This window comes from Monodon monoceros, unplaced genomic scaffold (genome assembly GCF_005190385.1).
Source record: "Monodon monoceros isolate NGI ecotype Baffin Bay Population unplaced genomic scaffold, NGI_Narwhal_1 Super_Scaffold_21, whole genome shotgun sequence".
Taxonomy (NCBI): domain Eukaryota; kingdom Metazoa; phylum Chordata; class Mammalia; order Artiodactyla; family Monodontidae; genus Monodon; species Monodon monoceros.
Window position 1 is genome coordinate 43,508,363 of NW_021703778.1, and position 26,639 is coordinate 43,535,001.

The following is a 26,639-nucleotide window of genomic DNA, read 5'->3' on the forward strand; positions in this document are numbered from 1 at the left end:
GGCCGTGTGTGTGTGTGTGTGTGTGTGTGTGTGTGTGTGTGTGTGTGTGTTTCCTGGGAGGGGTTTGGAATGAGGAAGGGGTGGGGGTGTGTGGAAGCCAATGGCAGTCTTCATTGGGTTAGGCTCTTTGTTTATTCTTTTCTGTTAAGTCTACCAGGTCTGGGACTCACTGCAGGAGATTTCAAGGCAGGAGTTCTGGTTTGGGGTTCTGGTTTGGGGTTCATGTGTATGTTTTAATTTGCACCTATTTTTGAGAACCACTGATTGGATAATTGCAACCAGATTGCATTTTTATTCTTTGGGTGACTCCGCCCTGGTTTTGTTTTGTTCTGCGTTGGTTGCTTTTTTGTTTGTTCGTTCGTTCATTTCATTTTGGTTTGGTTTTGTCTCCCTCTTAAGGAGGGAGGGACTGATGATGAACAAATAAGACTTAGTGGATTCAGGCAGATGGACCTGGTTTCAAATCCTACCTGTGTCATCTTGGGAGAGTTATTTAACTACTTCTGAGCTTCAGTTTTTCCTCATCTGAATGAAGGACAAAATAATAACCCCCTTTTAATTTTTTTTAAAAAAGCTAATCTATATAAATTAGGTGGCATATGGCATCATGTACATACTCAGGAAATGGTAGCTATTAGGGATGTTGAGAATGGGACTAATGACATTGTTTGCAAATAAGACTATAAAAGTGAATTAGAAAATTTTGATCTTGTATTACCAAATTACTATCTGCTGTCATATTAACGCTAGGATTTTTATTTTAAAACAGATTTATGTGGCAGTTCTTAAATATTTAAATTTTTTTTTTTTTTTAATTAAGTCATTCAGCATCTGAAGAAGCTTCGGGTTCAGACTCAGGCAGCCAGTCGGAGAGTGAGCAGGGCAGCGATCCAGGAAGTGGACATGGCAGCGAGTCAAACAGTAGTTCTGAATCTTCGGAGAGTCAGTCAGAATCTGAAAGTGAATCGGGAGGTTCCAAATCCCAGCCAGTTCTTCCAGAAGCCAAAGAGAAGCCAGCCTCTAAGAAGGAACGGATAGCTGATGTGAAGAAGGTATCGGCTTTGCTGTACAGTACAAACGTGCTGTGAGCTAGGACCAGCTAGCAGACCTTTGTTTCCCACAGAAAACTCCTTAGTGTATCTTGATAATGAAAACTCATCTACAGCCACCTTTTCTAATAATATACTGTCTGTGGGTCTAAATGGGGGATGCTTTCTGCTCTACTCGTTAGACACAGGGCTATAAGGAAAATAATTACATAAACCATCAAATTATAGGGCAGAAAGACCAATTTTTGTTATTTTGGTTTTTAACATTTAAAAAAGGTGGTTAAAATATATATTTTTTAATACAGCACTGAATTATACCAGAGAAAGTCATTCACAGATGATTGTGGAATGCAGTTGTAGTGTGATGGATAATCCCAATTCAAGAATAAGGGTAGTTTTTGTTCTATTGAAGAATGGAAGGAGAAATACTCCTCACAGAAAAGAAATTATCTGTACCTAGGCAATGTAGGTATTCTTTGCTTAACGAGAATCTTCCAGCAGAGAATGCAAAAAGGCAAAAATTGAGTTGCATAGCATTTTTTCATTGATGTCCAAACTTCGGGATGCATCCCTTTTGGGGAAGAATTAATGACTTGGTCTAGTTAGTCATGAGAAATGCAGCTGATGTTTTAAAATTCCCTTTTGAGAGAATTAAGTTAGAATCACTGAAAATATAAAAAAGATTGCTTTTAGAAATTTAGAAGTAAAATGTCTTAAAGAAACTAAAAGCTTTATGCTAAATCAGTTTTTCTTCTAAAATACAAACCTACATCTGCACACAAAGATTTTTGTAGTGATACAAACAATTTAAAGTTACCTGCAAGTTTTACAAAATAGCTTCAACAATCCTGAAATTAAAAAACAAAAACTGCTTTTATCTCTTGAAACAGAATTGGGATTAACTGTGTTATTTCATTTCTTCTATTCCCAGCGTAGTCATTGCTTAATGGTAAGTGACGCTTAAGAGCTGGTGGGAGGTTGGGGAGTGCTGATAGTCGTGTTAGGGATAGGAAGATGAAAGCTGTCCTTGCTAATTAACTCGTCACGAGAGAAGTGACCTTCTAACACTGAAGTGTTGTGCTTTGTTGCCTGCTCAGTGTGTGGTGACCTTTCACAAGAGACATTTCAGGTGGTGACCTATTTCAGAAAGACCCTGAATGTCGAAGTACCACTTAGAGATCTTCTCTGAGTGTCATTCAGCTCAGAAATTTACCTGCAGAAGGTCTTGCTTGGCCATTTTTTAACTTTCTTCTGTACAGGGGAGAGTTCTTTACTTGCAGAGAGTAAAAGAAGCCATAGAAAACACGAGACTTGCGTCAGGTGTTTAAAACTTTACTGAAATCATGCTCACTGTCTGGAATTCACAGTTTAACTGTAAGACCATATACATATATATGAAACTCCCTTTAAAGAGATAAAGGGGAATAAGACTGAATTTTAAGATAGAAGTACAGCTTTAGGCAGAAATATTAAAGTTAAGGTTGTAAGTTCCAAAAAGTTAATAAATACATGGATGAATGTACTAGCCAGTTAGAATGATTGGATTGTGACTTTAAAAATTATTATTCTAAAATGAGCTTCTAAAGAAAGCTCTTTGTTTTCTGTACACACTTCCCTTTCACATGGTAGCTTTTTATTGAATAGTTGAATTAGATATCATTAGCCCTCAAAAGGACAAACAGGAACACAAGATGATTTTAGGATGTATGTATTACAGTATATACTGTGATAAAGTCCCAACAGGTGAGCCAGAATGCCTGTCTTTTTAAATGGGAAAACTAATTGATGTAGTGCCATTTAAAGCATTGAGCCACCCAGTTAATAAAAGCTCCGTAAATACCTGTGCTGAGTCATTTCATAGCTCTAGGAGAGGTCCAAGAAAGGGTGGGGGAGGGGCAGGCAGGCAGTGCTAGAGCAAAGCTCTTTGCTGCCTTCCTTTCTCTGCCCCATTTGTTCAGAGTGTTTGGCATGTGCTGCCTCTTTTGCCTAGATTTCCTTCTGCTTGGTTATTACTGACTCCTGGTTGGACCTTTTGTCCTCCAACTCATATTATTCTAAGGTTGTTAAGGATTTTCTACTTTTATAAACTGAATTTATAAACTGAGGATGCTGGATTACATGATTATATGGCTTCTGGTTCTAAAATGCCTCTTCCTAGAACATCATGCTTGTTACCTTTGGAGGCCTTGTTTTTCTTCAGCTTACTTATCCTTCCTTGGCTTAGTGACGTTATGTGTTTTTGGATTGTCTTTCATCATTTTTGTCTTTTTGGGGGTCCACTTTCCACACATTTCACGATGAGCCTCAACCTGTGGCTTCTCCTCTTGCTTCACTCCAAATATTTTCATGACATTAGCTGTCACCCGTGTTTCGATGACAAACCCACATTTCTAATCTTGGCTTTTTCAAGCATCTCTTCTATGTGTTTACCTCCTGTTGAGCATCTTCACTTCATTGTTCCACAATCCGTTTAAATTCATTTTTGCCTATAGGTGATTTATTTCATTAAAAGAACACACAACATACCTGTTAATAGTTATCTGTGGGAAGGAGAGTGAGGCTAGGGGTTAGACTAATTGTTAGAGGTGGAAGAAGGGGGGCCTTTTATAATTTTTTATATTTATTGATTTGAGTCTTTTAATAAAATAGTGTCAGTATATTGTGAAAAAAATGTTCTCTTCAACTGATTCCTCTTTAAACTTTGTTTGATCACTAGTGAGGATCCTTACTAAAAATCAGGTCTTAAAGGCAAAGGGTTAACTACTGTTAGAGAATAAAATGAAGTGTGCTAGAGCAAGGGTGCCACTGGGTCTCATTCTGAGAACTTCTAGCTAAACATAAGAAATACCGAATTTGCCTGTATCTGGCATGTTACACATCCTGAGGAATTAAAAAAGTATGCAAATGCACTGATTCTTATTTAATGAGAGTTGGTGGTGGGGCCCTGCTGATTTTTTTGAGTTTCTCAGATGAGTCTTGTGCAGTCAAAGCTGAAACTGAAAGCATTAGGGACTTAAAATTCATCAGTAAATATTTTGTCTTTAGTGGAAGCAGTTGTTCTCTTATGTTGCCATATTATTCAACTGTAAGTTTATATTTTAACAATGGGTAAGCAGTGTGACCTCTAGTTTAAAGCCATTTAGTAATGAAGAGGCATCGTTACAACTTTAATGAGTTCTCGGATAATATGCCTTATTCTTTTTAAAGATGGTCCTTCACTGTCTCATAAACAAAGCTAACAAAAAACCCCTTTTGATATATAACCAAATAACGAATTGAATTCTCTTAAATTGAAATACGTATTCCAGTAATGTAAATAGTAAATGGGGGTCAAGAAAAAACGATTCACGCGTGGTCTATTAATTTTACAGATGTGGGAAGAATATCCTGATGTTTATGGGGTTAGGCGGTCAAACCGAAGCAGACAAGAACCATCACGATTTAATATTAAGGAGGAGGTAAGAAAAAAAAATGTTTCAAGGTGATACATTCAGACTCCTTAATTATCTTACCCTTTTTGACTCTGATATGTATTACCATTAACGAGACTGAACTTCAGGCATGGGAGTTAAGTGACTCGAAAGTGAGCTTTCTCAATCTAATACAGAAGAAAAGCCACATGTGGCTTTTAAAAAAATAAAATTACCAGAAAGATCATGTTTTGTGATGCTCTAGTAGAGAGTTAGATCATGTAGAGAGTTAGATCATGTCATGTGAATGCTCTAGTAGAGAGTTAGAGTATTATATAGAACTGGCCTCAAATTCTCTTTTTTTTTAAATGTTTCTCATAGTGCAGTTGATTATAGCAAGAAGTTTACTTTTTAAAATACCTAGTTTCTAAATCTTCTAGATTTTGTTACCTAGGTAACTAAGCAAATGTAACAATGGAAGTAGTTTCAGATTTACTGCTGAGAAAGGAAGGAGAGTTTGCTTAAGTATTTTATTTTACCTAAATGGTTTAAATTTGGTTTCCTAGTTCATTTTTAATGTGCAGTATAAAATGTCTAACACATATTTACTCTCTGATCAAATTGTCAGAGATTGAATAGATTGATGGTTTTTAAAATTAGTGTTATGTACTGGGTTCTGTAGTTTCTATAGAATCAGACCTTTTCTCAGTTTGTGTGATGTTTTTACGGAAATCCTCTTAAGTTTTACCTGTATGTTAGGTTTATAGACTGCATTCTGAAGACACGTTCTTTGGTCTCTCAGTGAAATGTCCCCTCTCTGCATTCTTAGGAGAACTTTGCTATTCTTAAATATATAATATCTTTCTGATGAAAGTTAAATATTAGTAGCCAAAGGTTAGTGAGTTTGGGGTAGTAAATACACTTAAAAAATTTAATTGACCGTAACACCTGCATTGCATTTATGGTGTTTTATTTTCAGTGACCTCTGAGCTGGTTTACCTTAGCTACCTTTCTTTTTTCCATGTTTGTTATAACCAGCCGCATCTTTTCTCTTTTGTGTATAAATTAACACATTCTCTGTAGGGCACAAGACTAACAGCAATGGGAGTACTTTGTCAATTTGCTTAACTTGGGAGAAAAAAGTTGTTCAAATGTCTGTGACTGTAAAGTTACTTGGCCTTGTGCTTTTAGCAGAGGGCTGCTGGCTCATGACTGAACATGCTCTTTAATGAGTCTGAAATGAAACAGGTCCGTAGTCACCGCCTTTAATGGCACACTAAATGTGTGGCATTTTTGTGTGACAGTCTATATCTGCAGCATCCAGTTTGGTCTCCATTAGACATGTGTCTTTTAAAATGTGTATTAATTAAATTTAGGTAAAATGAAAAATCCATTCCTTAGTCACACCAGTCACATTTCAGGGGCTCAGTCACATGTGGCTGCTGGCTGCTCTGTGGGCCACTGCAGATACAGGACATGTCCATCATCACAGAAAATTTTATTGGACTGTGTTCTTTCAGAAGTCAAGCTGAAAAAAATATTTCCTGGCGTTTGTGTTCTTTCAGAAGTCAAGCTGAAAGAAATATTTCCTGGCGTTAGAAGTAACTCGGCAGTAACAGACAAATTAATTTTCAAAGCAAAAGAAAAGTGAGCACCACCAATCAGATGCTTAGGTTTCTTTCTGTCTAAAAACTCATATTGAATATATTGAGTAGATTGTTGAACCAGGGGGTAGTGTTATCCCTAAGAACTGTGAATTAAAGTCTGTAATCATTTTTTCCCCCTCACACACTGAAGGCAAGTAGCGGGTCTGAGAGTGGGAGCCCAAAAAGAAGAGGCCAGAGGCAGCTGAAAAAACAGTAAGTCTTTCATGGGGGAAATTACTTAATTTGGTAGTTTGGAGCATGTGAGCATTTCTGGGACTGCCTTCATCGTGTCTGTAGCGCACCCCAGGGCCCAGAGTCCACTTCTGTCTCTTGCTATCTTGGATTCCTGTTCATCTGAATCTGCTGCAGCAGCAGTGGCATTTGAAGCCTAGGATTCTTAGTTTTTCACATGTAGGTGTTAGGCTACTTTTTGGGGCAAACCCCAGCTATTCCATCTGATTTGCCCAGTTAGCCCAATTATTTTTTTTCTTAAAAATGTGCACAAATATCAAACATAGAGGCATTTGGTATTCTATTGTAGATAAACAAGGAACACATTTAGATAGGCTGTTTTTCCTATTCATTTGTTCTTTGGGTTGGCATGGCAAAGTTATATTGGTTGGACACCCATTTTAGTATGAAATTTCACATTGTTGTTTCCATGTAGTTTTACTATTGCAGTTCATAAGCAAGAAAATTTTAATTCATGGGCTTAATATGAAATCCCTTTATGATATAGATTATATATTTGTTATTTTAAAACTTAAAAAATTCTACTTATGGTAAAAAAAATTTGACTTTTTTTTGGGGGGGAGAAATAATTAAAAAAACCTTTTTTGGGGGGATGTGTGGATCCCTTTGACAAACTGAATTCTACAGCCTGTCCCCTCAGAAGAATACTCAAAACTCTGCACACAAATTCAGGGGGTTCTCATGGTAAACGATTGTCCTTGGCTCCCACTGAGAGCCCCAGTTTATATATTCTCTGTTTTAAAGTATGAGTGATCCTTAATTTAAGTGTTTGGCCTAAAGCAAAGTAATGTGAGTTTTTAAAATCCATTTCCTCCTCTCCAAAATAGAGTAGTACTTATTCTGCTGACCTAACAGGGTTATTAGAAACTATGCTAAGAAAAGTCAAGTAGTATTTAATATTGCCCGGCCCACAGGGCATATGATTTTCATTTGTGTTTTAAATATTTCGTTAGAGTTGGAGAAATGATAACTGTAGGCAAGCCTGTACTTCTTGGCAGCTCAGAAGGCTCTTGTTCCCCAGTCCCAGGGCCTGCTTGGCAGACTCTGTTCTCAGCTTCCCAGGCTAATGGCCTTTTGGGGGCTTTTGGGAAGTCCATGCATGTGCTTTTTCCTCCACCGTCTGGCTACATTCTGCTGGTCTCTTGGCTGGAATCTAAATGGGCTGTACTTGAAAACGTGAGCTCCTCGTTTTTTTTCTTTCCTTTTTTTGGCCGTGCTGCATTAATTCCCCAACCAGGGATCGAACCCGTGTCCCCTGCAGTGGAAGCGTGGGGTCTTACCTACTGGACCACTGGGAAGTCCCTGAACTCATCATTTTAATGGCTTTATCTGGGTGTGGAGAAGCCTTCCATTTTTTCAGTCCCTGTGTAACACATCGGACCTACTCTTTTGACTGGCTTCTATATTTATTTTCCCTCTCCTATCAATCCTGAGAGCTCTCCAAAGTTGGCAACTCTCAGTGGCCTTCATGGACCATTCTTTCCCTTGAGTAGAACCTTTTCATTCCTTGTGGGGGGTTTGTGTCTTCTGTGATGCTGCTTTTCTACCCCTGGCCGCTTCCATAGGAACTTAGCATAAGCTGAGGTTCTCCTCATGCTTGTTTATTTGGGCCCTGGGCTGGCCTCACTTCTTGTCATCCTCTGGGCAGCTGGAGAGTACTAGGGCTTATGGGGACCTCTTCCCTTCTAACATTAATTAGAGGAGGTCCTACAACTGCTAAGGCTCAGGTTGCAAGGCATAGCACTACAGGGGCCTCTGTGATCTGAGCAAGGGTAACAGAACCCAGCGTGTGTGTGCACATGAATTTCAGAATTGAGAGACTCACTCAAAGGGAGTGGAAATTTGGAAATAATAGCACAGGGAAGTGTTTTTCTGAAACCCTGCCCTGCAGATTGTATCACAGATTTTAAAGTTTTTAAAAGGAGCCATTTAAACTTTTTTTTGGAATTAATTTCAAACTGTAGCAAAATTGTAAGAATAAGAGTAGTACAAAGAATGCCTGTGTACTTTACTGAGATTTACCGTTGGTTACCATTTTTGCCCCATTTGCTTTATCATTGTGGGTGCTCTCCTTATATATTGCACACGTTTCAGTCTAAGATTCATACATCAAGGTCTTACACCCCCGAGTTCTAAGTGTGTATTTCCTAAGAATAAGGATGTTTTCTTTCATAAGCACAATACAGTTTTAACGTAAATAGATTTAACATTGCTACAACCCCTTTGTCTAATTTATATTCCCATTTTGTCAGTCAACCCAGTAATGTCTTTCATAATATTTTTCCACGCCCAGGACAGGATCCAGTCTAGGGTTAAATATATGTTAGTTGTCAGGTTTCATTAATCTAGAGCACTTTCACAGACTTTCTTTGCTTTTATGACATTGACACTTCTGAAGGTACAGTCTTGGAGTAACTCTCCTTGAATCATGTGAATTAGCATTTTAAAAGCTTAGAAGAGGAAAACATTTTTTGAATTAGTTGGCAGTGTTGAAAATTGAGGGATGGTATGTAAGAATCTAGATTTCTAGTTTTTGAGAAAAGCTGTCGGTGCTGCTCCATATAACACTGGTCTTTGTAACCTTTGGAGAGGCTGTGAGTTCTCCATTTGACCCCATTTACGGTCCTTACCTGGCCCCAGTGGGTATTTGAGATTGTAACCCCTGACTTAAAGTCATACAAACAAAATTTTGAGTTTTGCTTCACCCACTCATGCTGTTTTGATCATTGAACCCTTTTTTATGTAGTCGCTATTCATGTTATCCTAATTTGTGAAATGTTGTATGGGATTTCTCCTGACTCGTTACGGTCCCAGTAATGCTTAACCCCACTGTACAATGGTTCCAAAACCCTCTGTCCCAACTGGAATTTAAGAAAGTATTTCAGCTGTAATCATTTGAAGTTATTCTCCTGGGATTATAGTTATTTCTCCCTTTCCACTGCTTTGAATTGAAAGTCTGTCACAGTCCTGTGACAGTGGAAGAGAATCCTCGTTAGCCTCAGATTTCCCCTCTTCACTGGGAATTGGTACTGAAAGGCATTCTCCACGGGAAAATCTACTGAAAATCAGTGAAGTTAAAGCAACTCTTTCCCTCTTTTCCTTACCTGCCTTCTAAAGTGGAGGAGAAAGGAGTTCCCTTCTTTGAGCTCTTAGAGACAGTTAATAGGAAGCCTCAGTGGCTCTTGACCAGAGTTTAGGCCCATTTTATTTAAAAATGGCTTTTGTTCCTTCCCTCCTTTACAGTTCAGATTTGATTTGTGTCCTACCAACCACCTTTTCTTAGTAAAGGAAGAAAACTATACCCAGTTAACTTGCATTCTGACTTTTTCCTATCTATTTGTATTGCCTTGAGGCCTCAGTGGCCAAATCTTGGTAGTTTTCTCCCCAGTTCCCAAAATTTTGGCAAAAATTCCATTGATTCCCTTTTAGGGAATCCCATTGATGGCCTCTTAGAGCTGAATCTGGCAATTCAAGTCTCCTTTAATGTATGAAAAATATTTTAATCGCGATCTTATATTTTAGACTTCTCTTCATTGTAGCCCAGCATATAATATACAGCTTAGTCAGGGAGTCTCCCTCATAAAATTTGCATTATATGAGAAGCTAGCAAACTAGAAGTGGACATCGGTTTCACCTGTTGGAGAGCCAGGGTTGGGCAGTAATCTTTTTGTAATTGATTGCCTTTTTCACCCCTTATACAAAATGACTTAGTATTGCTGGTTGTAACTTACTTTTTTTCCCCCTCTATTCTGGAAAATTAAAATGAAGTTTGAAGTAATCCAGCCAATTTCAAATACACATACATAAAACTCATTTAGATCTTTTAGGCCTCTGATTGTTCAGATCCTCCCAGAATGTGTAACCCTGGCTTTAATGTTTGCAGATTCTGTGGTCTTCAGTAGGTTATGGTTGAGAGTAGCACGGTTGGGGATTTGACATGTACCAAACAGCTTGTTCTCCCTGGTCTTGAGTTTCCCCCTACCTGGGAAGAGGCCTTTGAACCAGACAATTTGCTAATTTTTTGTACATTCTTTTTTTTTTTTTTTTTTTTTGCGTTACGCGAGCCTCTCACTGTTGTGGCCTCTCCCGTTGCGGAGCACAGTCTCCGGGCGCGCAGGCTCAGCGGCCATGGCTCACGGGCCCAGCCGCTCTGTGGCATGTGGGATCTTCGCGGACCGGGGCATGAACCCGTGTCCCCTGCATCGGCAGGCGGACTCTCAACCACTGCGCCACCAGGGAAGCCCTTTGTACATTCTTATATTGGGAGATTCTAAGTCCTCCTGGTTGTCTGTAAGTCTACAAATCTGCAGTTTAACTGGAAAACTAGACTCAACATCCATTCTCTCAGTGTTTACTGCCAGTTTAGTCTCCTAAAGTTATGGAAGTGGACCTTATTAGCTACCCTGATATAGATTCTCAATTTCTGGCAGAGTTATGTAAATTACAAATAATACTTGACTGTGGATCTCTCTCATCTGATCTGCTCTCCCTTAGGTCTTACGTGCATGTTCTTTCAAGCTTGTTTCCTGTGAAACCACTTCTCTCCAGTCTGACTGTGTGAGTTCCTTCTAAAGGGTAAACTGTTCTGGACTTGGCCCAAGGGAGACTGTAGCCTTAGGTGCCAATCTCCCAATTGCTGGAGACATCTTCCTTTTTTCCTTCCTGGTCGTCACCATCTATTCCTTGGATTCCTTAGACATTTATTGTACGAGGCTCTAGGCAAGGAGAATAAAGCAGGTGCCCAGAGTATAGTTTGCTTTAAAGAGAGAGTGAAGGATATTAGGTGAAAATAGTAGGCCTTAATATCTTACCAGTCTGCTTCCGAAAGCACCCTACCTGTCTGACAGTCTGATAGGACTCATTCTTTAATTATTTCTTTATTTAACAAAGATGTATCTCCATTTGCCTGCCTTTGTGCTAAGCTCTGGTACAAAGATACCCTGCCCACATGAGTGACCTACTATTAGGTAAATGGTAGTGCCAGTAGAACTTGAGTAATGTACATAGAAGTGCTCCACTGCCTTTTCATGGAAGGCTTGAAAAACATTTTTTCCTGTGATGTTTCCACTAATTCAAGTGCAGGGTGGCTCCTGGACCTTTTAGGAAGGTTCTTCCACTATTACTTGGACTTACTCTCTCATGAAGAATATTGATTTGACTTTGCAACTTGGCAAGAGTTGTCTTTAGCATAACCTCATTTTCTATACACAGACCCAGAGACACAATGGTAATTGTTTTGTTTAGAGAGAACCCCAGGTTCTTGCCTATTAAGTTTTTTTTTTTTCCTCTAGATATTTCATGCCCAGTAGCTATTATATATGCTCCTTCCTTCTTCCCTGCAGGTGAGAAATGAGCTGAGTTTATGTGATGTCTTGTTTGGTTTTCAAGTAAACTTCAAAAACTGTTTGGGGATAGTAAGGCACCTATAGGGTATGGCTCTCCCAAGTCTTCTACGATCTTGAGGAGCAAAAGAACACCTACTGTATTTAATAATTATTAAAAACTACTTCATTAGTTGAACAGGTTATTTAGTAGGTAGTAGATTTATCATTGAAAAATAATTTTGGGGATTGTTTTCTCAGTGTATTCTAAAGATGTTAAAATAACTAGTATAGTAGTTCTCAAGTCTCTCAGCATCATCTGAATTTGTTAACATTCAGATTTTTAGGCCTCACATTACACCTACTGAATCAGAAACTGGCTGTGGCCCAAAAATCTCTTTTAATAAGCCCTTGAGGTGGTTCTGATCCATGCTAAAATTTGAGAACCTCTGATCTAGTATATATTATGGCTTCAATCTGGTCAATGATAGTAGTAAATAAAAATAGAATATTAGAGATTTAGCAGGATTTTTTTTTTCAGAACAAATGGTTTAAAAAATACAGCCTTAGCTTCCATTTTCATTTATTTTTGATACCAGATATAAAATAGGAATAGATATTACACAGCCTAGGAAGGAACACACCAAAATTTAAATGGAGCTAGAACAAATCTTTCAGCATAATATCTAAAATATACATGTTCTGCCTTTTTGGCTAATCAGATTGTCAGATTTGTCAGATTCTTCAAGCTAAACAATCTTGAAGAATTCTTTTAGAAAAAAAAAATTTTGCTTTGCTTTTGATCACAGAGAAAAATGGAAACGGGAGCCCTCAGAAGATGAACAGGAACAAGGCACCAGTGCAGAGAGCGAACCAGAGCAAAAAAAAGTGAAAGCCAGAAGACCTGTCCCCAGAAGGTGCAGTGTTTGCTTGAACATCTCTGCTTCTGGTCGAGCTTAGTTTGTGTTAGATTGAGAAGGACGATGTAGTGCTAGCCCAGAGGCCTTAATTGATGGGGTACAGTGTGTTGTGATTCCGGATTTTGAATGTCTGGTTAACTTCTTGCCAGCCTGCCTCATTAGCAAGTAATTCGGTTACTGAGCTACTTATATTGATTTTGTGTGTTTGCATGGTATGTAGCTCAGAGTGGATCTTACTGTTCATACTCCAGGCAGACTCGTTATGAGGAGCGAATGTATCTTCCACTCTTAAAAAAAGCTCCCTGTGTATTTGACTAGTGTACAAGTTCTTTTTGGGAGAACTAATTGTTAAGTTTAATTGGCTGGTTCAAAGCATACTTTACTGTTTATTATCCTGTTCTCATAATCTTTACAACGTTAAGCAGAGAATCTGTGCAGGGAAGGAAGTAGGTGGAGATGAGAGGAAACTGGTAACTTTTGATCAGACATACGACAATGAAAGGTACTGGTGGTGGGGAACGGAAGGCAGGAGGCAGAGAGGCCCCCGGAAGATTTACCTCCTTGCAGTATTGCTTAGGATGCTTTTGGCGAATATTGACTTTGGGCCAGATCCCACTCACCACCTATTTTTGTACGGCCTGCGAACTCCATATAGCTTTCATAGGTGAACATTTGTAGTTTGGTGATGGGGAACACTAAATTTGAACCCTAGCGAAGTGAAATGTTATCCCTTCAAAAAGAATTCTGTTCTTCTCGTTAGTAGATGTTGTATTACACAAAAAAGTACTCAATGATTATTATTTTATTTTGACTTTCGTCAATAAAATATTTGTTAAAATTTATTTTCTCTTGTTATATAAGTACCTATTTAGTGGCCCTCAACTTTGCCTCTTGTCTGAGAAAGTAAAAGATACTTATCCTCTAGCCATTTACAGCAAACATGTGTCTATCCCTGGTTTAGGACATTGTACTTGACCCCTCACCTCCCACCCCAGCAGGGAAATTCATCAGTGAGTTTTGTCTCCTTTCTTCTCAGTTTCAGTTCTCAGGGCTGGAATCCACTCCAGTTCTGTCTTCTAGATTTTACCCATCATTTATTGAGCCTCTGATCATCTGTCTGTGTAGTGTTGGTTATGGCAGGTATGAGAGAAACAGGTGACTATGATTGTGAGTTTCCGTCTCCCTCTTTCTCCTTTCATCTTTTTACCACTGATGGAGAACTTGGGGATTTCCTTTTGAGAGCTCCTAGTCTGTGGCTCTCAGTCCTGGCTGCAGGGAAGTCAATAGAGGGGCCACCTCCTCAGTTCGTTCCATTGGCCTGTGGCAGGGCACAGTCTCTCAGGTAGCCTTCCTGGTATATTTAATGTACATAGGAGAAAAATATATGTGTAGTTATTTCTTGTCCTTTACTTCCTTTATACAGATTATAGCATTCCATGCATCATCTGCATTTTTCTTTCATTATCTTGGAAATCTTTCCTTATCAATGTACAGAAAACTCCCTTTTTTATGGTTGCGTAGTATTCTGTTTATTGAACTAGTTCCCAGTTGATGAATGTTTCGTTTTTCTAATCTTTTGTTATTGCAAATACCACAGTGAATACCTTGTGTCTGTATCAGTCTATATCTGTAAAGTCAATTCCCAGAAATAAAATTGTTATATTTGTAATTTGTTTTAAAATAAATTAATTTATTTTATTTATTTATTTTTGGCTGCGTTGGGTCTTCGTTGCTGTACACAGGCTTTCTCTAGCTGCGGCCAGCGGGGGCCACTCTTCCTTGCCATGTGCATGCCTCTCATTGCGGTGGCTTCTCCTGTTGCGGAGCACGGGCTCGGCGCAGGGCTTCAGTAGTTGTGGTTTGCGGGCTCTAGGGCGCAGGCTCAGTAGTTGTGCACGGGCTTAGTTGCTCCACGGCATGTGGGATCTTCCCGGACCAGGGCTCGAGCCTGTGTCCTCTGCATTGGCAGGCGGTTTCCCAACCACTGCGCCACCAGGGAAGCCCTGTAATTTTGATAGATATTTCCAAATTGCCCACCAGAGAGCTGTCATCAGCAGTGTGCTGCATGTGTATTTTTATGTCAGGTGATCTTGAGGAATAGTTGAGAACCGTTGCCTCAGAACCCACAGTACAGTTTTCCCTTCGCCCCTGCGGGGAATTGGTTCCGGGACCCTTGTAGATACCGGAATCTGCACATGCTCAAGTCACTTCCTTACATGAAGTGCTGTAGTATTTTCGTAAAATCTGTGCATCTCCTTCTGTACACTTTTAATCATCTGTTGATTACTTATAATTCCTAATACAATGTAAATGCTGCGTAAATAGCTGCTAATGCTCAGCAAATTCAAATTTTACATTTTGGAACTTTGTGGAATTTTTTTTGCAAATACATTTTTGATCCATGGTTGGTTGAATATGCAGATGTGACCTGCAGATACAGAGGGCTGACTGTATTCCTATAAATGACTGAAGGGTGTTAGCAGTAGAATCACTTTCATGTTTCTAGTGAAGCAGATCTCTAGTGAGTTAGAATCTCAGGGAATGGGACCTGGGAATATTCATGTCTAACATTCCCCGGGTTAATTCCTGTGTATGAACCCCGCTCTGGGAAATAACAATTGTATAGATTTGAAGTAGACAACAGATGATAAAGTAAGGACTCTGCCATTTTTTCTTTTCTCCTTTTAGAGCAATGCCCAAACCTCGTGTTAAAAAGCAACCTAAGACGCAGCGTGGAAAGAGGAAAAAGCAAGATTCTTCTGACGATGAGGATGAAGATGACGAAGCTCCCAAAAGGCAGACTCGCCGCAGAGCGGCTAAAAACGTTAGGTAGGTGATGCCCCAGAAGGTTTTCATTAGTGTGAAGGGAAGGTGATAGTGCAGTTGGCTAGAGCTTGGTTCTGATAAGTCCAGGCTTAGGCATTTGATAGGTAAAAATAATGACCTGTGTCTTGAGGTTGTATTCGGAAATCTGGTCAGGGTTCTTGCAAAAAGAATGGTTCTGGCCAATAGGAATATGGAAAGAATAGTGATAACTCATTTCAAGCCTTCATTCCTATGAAGAGAGCTGCTTTATTTCAAGTTCATGTTTCGTTGAGGTGGTAGTGATGTTATCTTCATTTCATAACATCCTTTTTTAGGAAGGACATTAGGATTGTATTTTCACTTTTGAATTGCTGTTTGAATCAGCCAAATTCTTTTGTTTCAGCTTATGTATTATTTGGATATAATAATCTTATCAAGCTTACGATACGATATGAAGCATTAATAGAAAATAAAATAAAGGAATAGATATATGCAAACATAAATATTTTACTTTATATGAATCAAAGGGTATTTAACTTCCTTTTAGAGGATATGAAGGTTTCTTTTGGTGTACTTAAAGATGGTGAAGCTGAGTCCTGGAGGTATTAATAACCTGTTCAATGTATCCAGTTAATACTTTGAAAGCTAGGACTAGGTTTTGAGTATGTTAATGTGTAGCTTAGCACTTTTTCCTCCTACAGCTGTACTGCATCCAGAATTGTGTTTTTCTCTTCTGTAACCCCCAAACCATTTGTTGTTAATATATGGTGGAAGGTTACATTTTAATATTTTATTACCAGGAAGTATGCTCAGCAACTTGAGAATACTTAAATTTCATATTCTTGTTATTGGGAGACAAAATGCAGGGTCGGTACGTTCAATCTTAGATGTATTGCTCTGCTTTTATCTAATGGAATACTAGTAATTTTTTTCATTTATCGTGCATTTTCTTTCTTTGTAGTTGTTTCCTTGTTTATACATAGTAATGACCTCATTAAAAAATGGAAACAGGGCTTCCCTGGTGGCGCAGTGGTTGAGAGTCCGCCTGCCGATGCAGGGGACACGGGTTCGTGCGCCGGTCCGGGAAGATCCCACATGCCGCGGAGCGGCTGGGCCCGTGAGCCATGGCCGCTGAGCCTGCGCGTCCGGAGCCTGTGCTCCGCAACGGGAGAGGCCACAACAGTGAGAGGCCCGCGTACCGCAAAAAAAAAAAAAGAAAACATAGGAGTGTCTTTGTAGTAGTTTTCTATGTCTTGCTTACAGAAATCACTGTAGTCAGTTTCTATTTTGCGATATGAGTTAGCCTTCCTGCAGCTATCTGTGAACATGCATTAATACTTCAAGCAGGAAAAAAAAATGAACTTCGAGCCCGTTTTACCGTGGCTGATCTGCACAACAGCATGTTGCAGCCAAAAGGGTATGGTTCCTCGTCCTAATGATACTATGTATGGTGGTGTTTGAATCTGAAAAGATAGTTTCTCATTTATTCGGCATTATTCCTCATGCAGTTATAAAGAAGACGATGACTTTGAGACTGACTCAGATGACCTCATTGAAATGACTGGAGAAGGAGCTGATGAACAGCAGGATAATAGTGAAACTATTGAAAAGGTCTTAGATTCAAGGCTGGGAAAGAAAGGAGGTATGTGAAGACAGCACTTCATTTTTGCCATAGGTGGCAACAGATGTTATGGCAGGGAGTCCAGATGTTTAAACAGGAATAGAATTAAGGATCATCATTGCCTCAGGCACAAGGAACAGCTTACTTTTTGCCAGATTTCTTAATGCCACCTGTGGCCAGGGACCCTTCCCCTTGGCCTTTGCTTTTAGCTCCTTGAGTTACTTCTTCTGCTCTTCCTGTTTCTGCTTGAATGCTTCACCTTCCTCGTCCATCTCCTTAGCCTGATCCTTGGGTTGCTTCAGGGGCTTCTTGACACCTTTGCGGCCAGACATGACACCTGCTGCCCCTTCCCTGCCATTGGAAGCTAACAAATTACTTTTTATATCTGCTCAGTAAGGCCCAAATTTTACGTATTGAGGTCTGAAGTGATGAATTTCAGCCCATGCCCTTATTTGTTGTGAAATGTCGAAGTTTTTCTCACCCACAGAAAAACTGACCTGAGACTATAGGGCTGTGTCCCATATGTCTTTGAGATTTTAAAATTGAGCTCGTTAAAGATGTTTTAATATCTTAAAAACCAGTGATGCAGCAGAGATTCTTGATTATTAACATTAAGTAAATCTACCTTTAGTTACTTGTTTTTGAATCTCCTTGTGATAAGTGTCAAACGCGTTAAATACATATTTGGACAGTAGTGACGAATTTTTTATATCCAAATTGAGATATCTCACAACTCAGTTTTTTAAAGTAACCTTTCCATATAGGAAATATCAAAATAATACATAATTCATTTTTCTTTGTCTTTTTTTTTCATCCAGGCTTACTTGAGGTTAAGAGCGTCAACAGGGAGTTTTGGGTGGTTGAGTAATTGGGGAGATTTTAAATTCTCTTACCTTGTTCTTAATATTCCTGGAGAGAGAGACAGATTTGTTTTCTGAGTTAGTAGGGACCAAAACAAAAGGATATTGCTGTTCCATTTTTATTGTGTTTGGATACAGAGATTTCTTTGATTTCACCAGCAAATTTTGTAATGTTTTAAGTAGTGAAAATTGGGTTTGCATCATGACAATATTTGAAATTGTTGAACATGTTCATTCTGTATTGTTTGTGAATTTCTGCTTATTTCGAGTCAAAGGATTTTGGTGCTTCATCCATAAAGAGACTTTTTAGACATTTGTGTATTTGGGAAGCTTTTCAGTGTCTGGTTTAACATACTTTTTAAAATTTAACTGAATCCTTTTTCAGCCACTGGAGCTTCTACTACTGTATATGCAGTTGAAGCTAACGGAGACCCTAGTGGCGACTTTGACCCTGAAAAGGATGAAGGCGAAGTCCAGTACCTCATCAAGTGGAAGGGCTGGTCGTATATCCATAGCACGTGGGAGAGTGAAGAGTCCTTACAGCAGCAGAAAGTGAAGGGCCTAAAAAAACTAGAGAACTTCAAGAAGAAAGAGGATGAAATCAAGCAATGGTACATGATCCATCCTGGATAAAAGAAATACATTTGCAGCCTGGAGGAAGGGAAGGTTTTTAACTAGTCCATGGAGAACACAGCTATCTAGAATATCACATTTTGCCTTTAGCATCTGAATGAACGTGGAGGCATCCACGATTACGTTTTATAAAACTGTGAGCTGAAGATAGTATATATTTTTGCGTATAGCCACCAAGTCTGTAGAGTTTAATAATAACTAGCTTATGGAGCATTTTTCGGACATGATCTCATTAATCCTCACAGTAATCCTATGAGATTTGTACTGTTGAACAAAATGTTTTTTTGTGGGAAGAGTGGGGTACAGAGCAACTCTGTGAGAGGGCCCAGGATTGGAATTCTGGTAGCCTGAGTCCAAGGCTAACGTACTTAAGCACCTTGTTACTTTCTGTGGTTGTCCTGGGGTAGCTTGGATGTCAGGAGTTAATAATCTAGAACTCTCTGGGTTATGATATACTTAAGACTAATCTTGGTTTTACACAGTTTACAGAAAGGATGTGACAGAGATGTTCTGAAACTGTGATAGCCTGTTGTTTGTAGTTTACTTACAGCTTTGAGCATGTTAGGTTGCATCTGAGACATACGTGGGGTCACAGCATACACACAACTAAACTGACAAAAAGAAGCATAAGTTCCCCCGGAGACATATGTGTCAGTGTCATGTGATGAGGTTTTTTTGTGTTAGGAATAGGGACAAATGGGTTCCAATTCCTGTTTTATTACTATGCAAAATATGCTGCTTCAGTAAATCAGAAATTTTTTTCTTTGAGTCGAAAACAAAAATATGTATCCCTAAGATATGGGTAGTTTGTAAAGTGATTAGAATTTTAAAAATGCTTGAAAGCTATAGCAGTATTCAATTTCAGGTTGCTGGTGTTGTCGTTTTATAAGTATGAATAACTGGTTTTCTAAAAAAAAGCCACATTTAATCACGCCTAAAGCCCATACATATTTGAAAAAAGGCAGGTTTTCTTGTAAATCTGGAAGAGTTTTATTGTCCTTGTCTATTAAGATATATGAATTTATCACATGAATTCGTCACCCAAAATAGTTATTTTTAGGTTTCTTTATTAATGGGCCACATCAGAGAGAACAACTGGTGTGTCCTATAAGTCTAAGGTTTTTAGTGTTTTCTATAAGTCTTACGTGTTTTTCTTAAAATCTCTGGCCTAATTATTAGTAAAAGATTATTAAGGGACATATGAAAGTAAAGACTAAGTTTCCTTTCCTGCCTTGACTTTGCATTGACAGATGTATATGGATCCCCCAAATCTAATAAGTATTTTTTTTTTCTGTCTGTCTTCTGTCCAGGTTAGGGAAAGTTTCTCCTGAAGATGTGGAATATTTCAACTGCCAACAAGAGCTGGCCTCAGAGCTGAACAAACAGTATCAGATAGTAGAAAGAGTAATAGGTAAGTACATGGAAACTCATCTAAGCAGTGTTTGAGCTCCAGGAATAATGGAACTTTTTCTTTTGGGAGTAATGTATATATATTGAAAAAATGCGGGACGTCGCTGGTGGCACGGTGGTTAAGACTCTGCGCTCCCAGTGCAGGGGGCCCAGGTTCGATCCCTGATCAGGGAACTAGATCCCACATGCATGCCACAAGTAAGGAGCCTGCCTGCTGCAACTAAGATCCAGTGCAACCAAATAAATAAATAAATATTTTTTAAAAATGCATTTTTGTAGGTATACTTTTGGAGAATAGACAGATGCCTAGATTTATTTTGAAGGAAAAGCTAACAGGCTTTGCCAGTAGATTTGGAGATGGGGGGAAAGAAAGAGGTGGCAAGGATGGTGCCAAGGTTCTTGACCTGAGCAAACAGGAGACTAGAGGTACCATTTACTGAAATAGAAAGAATGGAAATCAAGAACTTATTTTGATATTTGTCAGTTTGATATACTTCTCAGTCATCTAAGTGGATAGTATTGTGAAGGCTGTAGCATATATGAGTCTGGAGTTTAGAACTCAGTCCGGGCTGGAGATTTAAATTCGAGGATATAATCCGTATGTAGATGGTATTTAAAGCCTAAGGTTTAATGAGATAATCAACAATGTGTACGTGGTGCGAGTAGAAGTCAGAGGGCATTCTAGCTTTCGGAAGTCAGGAAGAGAAACCAGCAGAGGAGAGTGAGAAAGGACAGCCAGTGAGACGGGGGGAGAGCCAGGAGAGGGAGGTGTGCTGGGAGCCAGGTGATTCACGCGGCTCGGGCAGGAGGAGGCGCTGCCAGTCAAAGAGGACTGGGACTTGATCCTTCAGCTTGGCAGCAGGCCTGGCCCTGGGGAGATGGACCCATGAGGTGGTGGGGCTACAGGCCTGATGGGGTGGCTTCAGGGGAGAGTGAAGGGACAGTATGAAGAAAGCTCCCCTGGGGAGCCTTGTTGTAAAGGGGGAACTGAGAGATGGGGTAAGTGCTAGATAGGCTGCTTTTTCTTTTCTTTTTTTAAGATGTGAGATAGTAGAGTATATTTGTACTCTTATTCATAGGACCTAAAATGTCACCGTTTCTTGGTTATGGTGATAACTTACCCAGCTTTCCATTTATTTAGCTGTGAAGACGAGCAAATCTACACTGGGTCAAACAGATTTTCCAGGTGAGCAAGACAACTTGTTTATAAATACTGTTTAGCATTTAAGAGCAGTTCATGTTTTGCAGAATATTTACAGCTTTGCCACATGGTGTTTCCTTGGTTATACATAAAACAGAATGTCACTCCTCTCCTTTAATTGACAGTTGCTGATCTGTAAATTTTTATATGTGAAATAGCTCACAGTCGGAAGCCGGCACCTTCCAACGAACCTGAATATCTATGCAAATGGATGGGACTGCCCTATTCAGAGTGCAGCTGGGAAGATGAAGCCTTGATTGGAAAGAAATTCCAGAGCTGCATCGACAGCTTCCATAGTCGGAACAACTCAAAAACCATCCCAACAAGAGAATGCAAGGTGTGGTGACTGCTGGCTTTTGAATTTTCAGGGGAAAGGTGTATTGCTACAAAGGGTTGGCCACATAGATAGATGTTGGGAAGAGAGAATACCACAAAAGTAAGTGATAATTCCTATTTTGAAGTGAAAGAAAATGACTTAACCTTGACATCAAAGGAAAATAATTAAAACAAAAGGAGGGGATGAGTTGTATAATGGCTTTGCTGACTTCTTTAATCTTCTTATATACACAATTAGATATGTCTTATATGGAGATATTGTAGAGAATACTGGAAAGAATTAAAGCACTTTAAAGAGAAGTGACAGGAAAGGGGAGTGTCTGAATTCTAGGTTATAAACTAAATATATAGGCTCTTTTATTTGCTAGATTGGTTGTACAGTTCCTTTTCTTTCTTTGGAATTCATTCCCTGTGTAAATTGGTACGCTTGGGTCCTCAGTAGTAAATGTTTATGTAAGACATGGCCTCTCTCTCCAAGAGGTTGACATTGAAATTCATGGCACCAAACCTCTATCTGTGAAAAGCAGTGTGTAACTGAAGGTCAATGAGTGTGATAAAGACTATTCCAGAAGTAGGAGTCACTGAGCCACAGGGATCATTGAAGTGGTTTTGCCACAGGGATCACTGAAGTGGTTTTAAAATGAGGAAATTGTGGTGCTTGAAGTGCCCTGTCCTTGAAGACTTGATTGGAGCTGGTTAGACAGACAGAAGGGGGCCCAGGTTATTGGCCTCCCGTGAAAGATATTAAGAGAAAGATGTTCTTATAGTCAGTAGGAGGACCACCGGACCTCAGGGTAGGAAGAGATGGAGGTGATATTGGTGAGTCAAAAGTGTGTATGTCTTGAATACCTTGGAGAGTATTTGGATTTTATTCTGTGGGTCTTCATAAGCCTACCCCCCTGAGCAGAGCAGCAGGCAGGAAACAGTATTTCGTTTAGAAAGTTTCATCTAACGGCCATGTGTTGGAGACCAGAGTAAGCAGTTGTTAAAGCCGGAAGGTCCCACCAGGAAGGTGTCGTAGAAGCCCGCGGAGGGAGAATTAGTGTGAGGATGGGGGAAGTGGCAGCAGCTGGGGGGTCGGATGGGCGAAGCACTGTGGGGCATACGTGGCAGAAGTGGGCAGGCAGAGGCATCTGATTCCATTTACTGCCGGCTGCTCACAAAGGAGAGCTGCAACTAACAATAATTACCTTATCAAATACGTTATTAGGACGACATTTCTCATAATGGGGCACTATTCCAGAGAGTGCTCATCTTCAGAGAAATGCTCCTTGAAAAAAACACTATTGTGGCCAAATAACTTTGGGAAACATTCCTGAATTAGTTTCTCCTGTAAGTTCACAGCATACACAAGAATGTTGAAAAGTCATGAGCCGTGAAATTTATATAAGTTTTTAATCCATTGTTTCCCAATGCTATTTAATGATGTTCGCAAACTTACTTCAGGAAAGGAGCAATGACTAAAAATTATTTCGGGATGCAATCTGGCTTTGGGAATGCAGACCACAATGCAAGAGCTCGTGGTGGGTTGGATGTGGTTGGTGATTCAGATGTGAAATTTAAATTCTTATGCTTTGGTGTAGAGCACAGAAATCATGGCTAGCATTTTAACATAGGAACAGGAGGAAGGTTTTCTTCAAACCTGGGCTTTGTTAAATTTTGCATTTCAGGCCCTGAAGCAGAGACCACGATTTGTGGCTTTAAAGAAACAGCCGGCATATTTAGGAGGAGAGAATCTGGAGCTCCGAGATTATCAGCTAGAAGGTCTCAACTGGCTTGCTCATTCTTGGTGCAAGTAGGTAGAAAAATATGTTTGATGTTTTCTCTACTGTTTCTGGCTTTTTAAAACTGTTAGGTATAAAGAATTACTTCCTTTTCTTGTACATTATAGAAATAAAAAAATTATGTGATTGAAAGGAGCCACTTCCGGGAGTTTTAATGTATGTATAATTACCAGTTTAGTCTGAAGTAAAAAGTACTTTGTTATTTAGTTATTTGGGGGTTAATTTCTCATAGCCAGAGACCTATGTCTTACTATGTTATTTATGAGTATAAATAGCAATGTAATTTGTCTATATCTTTAGTGGGGAAGGAGTTATTCTCAGAAGAAAGAAGAAAATGTCTTTTTTCCATTCAGTTGTCTTTCTGAGCCAGGGAAACCTTTAATTTTACATAGTGGTGCTGAAGAGTGATGTGACCCCCACCCCCCCTATTGCTGTACAGGCCATCCCTTGTAGAGGAAGTTCTCTGACAGTTGGACTTGTGAAATTATCCTTTACTTTTTTGTAACAAGATCACCATAGTCTTGGAAAAAAGAAAAAGAGAGATGAGACAACGAGGTTTAAAGGTACTTTGAGGCTGTACTCATAAATTTTATTCACCAAATTCAATTGCAAATTCAAGTAGTCCCTAATTACTATGTATTAGGGACCTAGGTAGGCCTGGATAATTTTTTTTTTAAGATTTTATTTATTATTTATTTATTTTTGGCTGTGTTGGGGCTTAGTTGCGGCACGTGGGATCTCTGTTGAGGCATGTGGGATCTTTCGTTGCGGCGTGCGGGCTCTTCGTTGTGGTGCGCGGGCTTCTCTCTAGTTGTGGCATGCGGGTTTTCCCTTCTCTAGTTGTGGCATGTGGGCTCTGTGGTTGTGGTGCACGGGTTCCAGACCACGCGGGCTCTATAGTTTGCAGCACGTGGGCTCTAGTTGAGGTGCGTGAGCTCAGTAGTTGTGGTGCGCGGGTTGCCCCGAGGCATGTGGGATCTTAGTTCCCTGACCAGGGATGGAACCCACGTCCCCTGCATTGTAAGGCAGATTCTTTACCACTGGACCACCAGGGAAGTCCCAGGCCTTGAGAATTTAGTAGTGAACCAAGACAAGACAGGATTCCCCTGTCTTCATGGAACATACGGTGTGAGAAGTACCTTTAATGTATGTCTCCAGATTCCTTCCCCAACATGTAAACTCTTAATTTCTTCAGTGTTTTATGGCAAAGTAAGAATTCTTATTTCAGAATTAGACTACAGCCTGAAGACAAAAACATGCCAGCTTCTTTTCTCAATGCCGAAAAGATGGTTTTTAAGTGACAGAGGTGCATTTACAATGACTTTCCCAATTGAACCATGTACTACTCTGTCTTGTAAAAATTTATGTAATATTTAACGTTCAGTATGAGAATCAGAGATCTTGAGGAGGTTCAATTTCTGTGACTGAGAATGGAGGTCTGATGTTCTAAATTCCTTGAAAGTTATTTTTGTTTCAGAGAATAGTGAGACCTGATCTTCCTAAAGGACGGTTATAAGCTAGGTGGAGGCTTAAGGAGTTGTGTAACTAACCCTCTTGTTCTGTAGTTGAGGGCTCTTAGGAGCCCTTGTCCAAAGTCACACCATGTAGAGTCCTGAGCCAGCATTTTCTACTTTAAACTGACTAATTCAGAATCAGCTGAAAAGGGCCCAGGCAGCTACTAGGCCCTGGTCATGGGAACCTTGAGTTAAGTAACATGCTGTTTTGGTCTAGTTCCAGAAAAGCAGGCAAATCAATCCAAACTTCCTTTCATGTGTATAAATGGACAGTGGCAGTTTGCTAGGGAGAGGAAATGTTGGAGAAAATTAACCCTGTTTCCTCCCCAGTGGTGTGAAAAGGTGAGAGAAATATGAGGAAAATTACTCAAAGGAATCTCTTCTCGGTGAATTAAATGTCTTGTTTTTCTAATCGATTAAGTTGTCTTTAACTTGAATATTGGTTTTAGTTCTCTCCGGTCCACTGATTAAGCATGTATTATATATGTGTAAACCTCCCATGGCCTGATTTTCAGGAACCTTGTAATATTTTCAGACTTATGGCATACATGCAGTCCTGGTTTCCTGTCAAATGGGCTCTTTTCTATTTCTGGAACATACTTTCCTAACTCTATTTCTTTCAGTTTAAATTAACTTAATTTACTTAAAGGTTTTTTCTTAATATCTTTACAGTCCTTTTCTATTAGGATCCTGTTGAAATCCTGCCTCCTGCCTGTCTCCTAGAGCCTTGTTTCTCAAAGTGTGGTCCAAGCCATATACCCATAGCACAATATCCAGAAGTACTTGTTAATAAACAATACAGATTCTTGAGCCCTTCCCCAGATACTCTGATTCAGTAGGTCTGGGGTGGGATTCAGAGATCTGATCTGCAGCCTACCCCTGCTGTAGAGTAGTGTATTTAAAACAAGCTCTGTGTACCTGCAGCATTTAGGGCTAGGGAGTAGTGTATGTAGCATTAAACAACCCAGTGGCCTGCAGTGGAATGGGTGGGCACTTTGAACAAAGGCACATGACTGTCAGCCTGTAGGGTTCATCAGCAGTGGGGATAGCCCATCTGCCCTTGCTTTCTGTACTGATGGAACCCAAGGTCATGTGCTTGCATACACCAATATACCAAAACCTGCCTTCTCTGTTACAGGGGATAGATGTAAAAGACCAAAATGCAAGATAAAGAACATCTAGTCTGAATAGGCTCTTGTAGTAATCCAAACCTTGATAATACTTAGATTACTTGTTACTCGACTGTCTTATGTAGGAGAGTTAATTGCAGAGGAGAGGAAAGACATTAGAGGCTCACAACCCGTGTCTTGCTTGGTGACATTGTGAGGCATTGATGCCTTTGCTGTTTGTGCACATACTGTTTTTTTTGTGAACTAATGATCTTTTTGTTTTTATCTTTTTCTTTCTGCAGAAGTAACAGTGTAATCCTTGCTGATGAAATGGGCCTAGGAAAGACCATCCAGACCATATCATTCCTCTCCTACCTGTTCCACCAACACCAGCTGTATGGCCCCTTTCTTATAGTCGTCCCTTTATCCACCCTCACCTCATGGCAGAGGGAGTTTGAAATCTGGGCACCAGAGATTAACGTAGTGGTTTACATAGGTGACCTGATGAGCAGAAATACGGTGTGTAAACAAAAAGAATTGGGATAGAATCTGTGTTATAAATGTATTTTTGGAAATTGACCTAAAGCCATTATAGCCTTTAGTAAAATTGTGATTCTGACACGGTGCTATGCCCCTGATATTGGGAGATTGATGTATCCCAAAAATACAATTCAGTTAGTCTTAAAAACATATGCTTACTTTGTAAAGAACCGCAACAGCAGTACATGAATGGGAATCTCTCTTAGTTGGATTGCAGTATTAAGTTTT

General features: G+C 39.6%; 1 protein-coding gene across 4 annotated transcripts in view; it reads left to right on the forward strand.

Annotated features, from left to right (window-relative positions):
• CHD2 (chromodomain helicase DNA binding protein 2) overlaps positions 1 to 26,639 on the forward strand; it is a 142,107-nt gene that overhangs the window by 33,223 nt on the left and 82,245 nt on the right. For 3 of the 4 annotated variants that reach the window (XM_029237987.1, XM_029237988.1, XM_029237986.1), the window contains 12 exons: positions 821 to 1,052; positions 4,421 to 4,507; positions 6,257 to 6,318; positions 12,488 to 12,595; positions 15,287 to 15,427; positions 16,912 to 17,045; positions 18,270 to 18,495; positions 19,828 to 19,928; positions 21,069 to 21,113; positions 21,287 to 21,465; positions 23,135 to 23,259; positions 26,174 to 26,390. In XM_029237987.1, coding sequence (XP_029093820.1) covers positions 821 to 1,052; positions 4,421 to 4,507; positions 6,257 to 6,318; positions 12,488 to 12,595; positions 15,287 to 15,427; positions 16,912 to 17,045; positions 18,270 to 18,495; positions 19,828 to 19,928; positions 21,069 to 21,113; positions 21,287 to 21,465; positions 23,135 to 23,259; positions 26,174 to 26,390 — 1,657 coding nt within the window. The remainder of the gene's footprint in view (positions 1 to 820; positions 1,053 to 4,420; positions 4,508 to 6,256; positions 6,319 to 12,487; positions 12,596 to 15,286; positions 15,428 to 16,911; positions 17,046 to 18,269; positions 18,496 to 19,827; positions 19,929 to 21,068; positions 21,114 to 21,286; positions 21,466 to 23,134; positions 23,260 to 26,173; positions 26,391 to 26,639) is intronic. The other variant, XM_029237989.1, reaches the window with a different exon arrangement.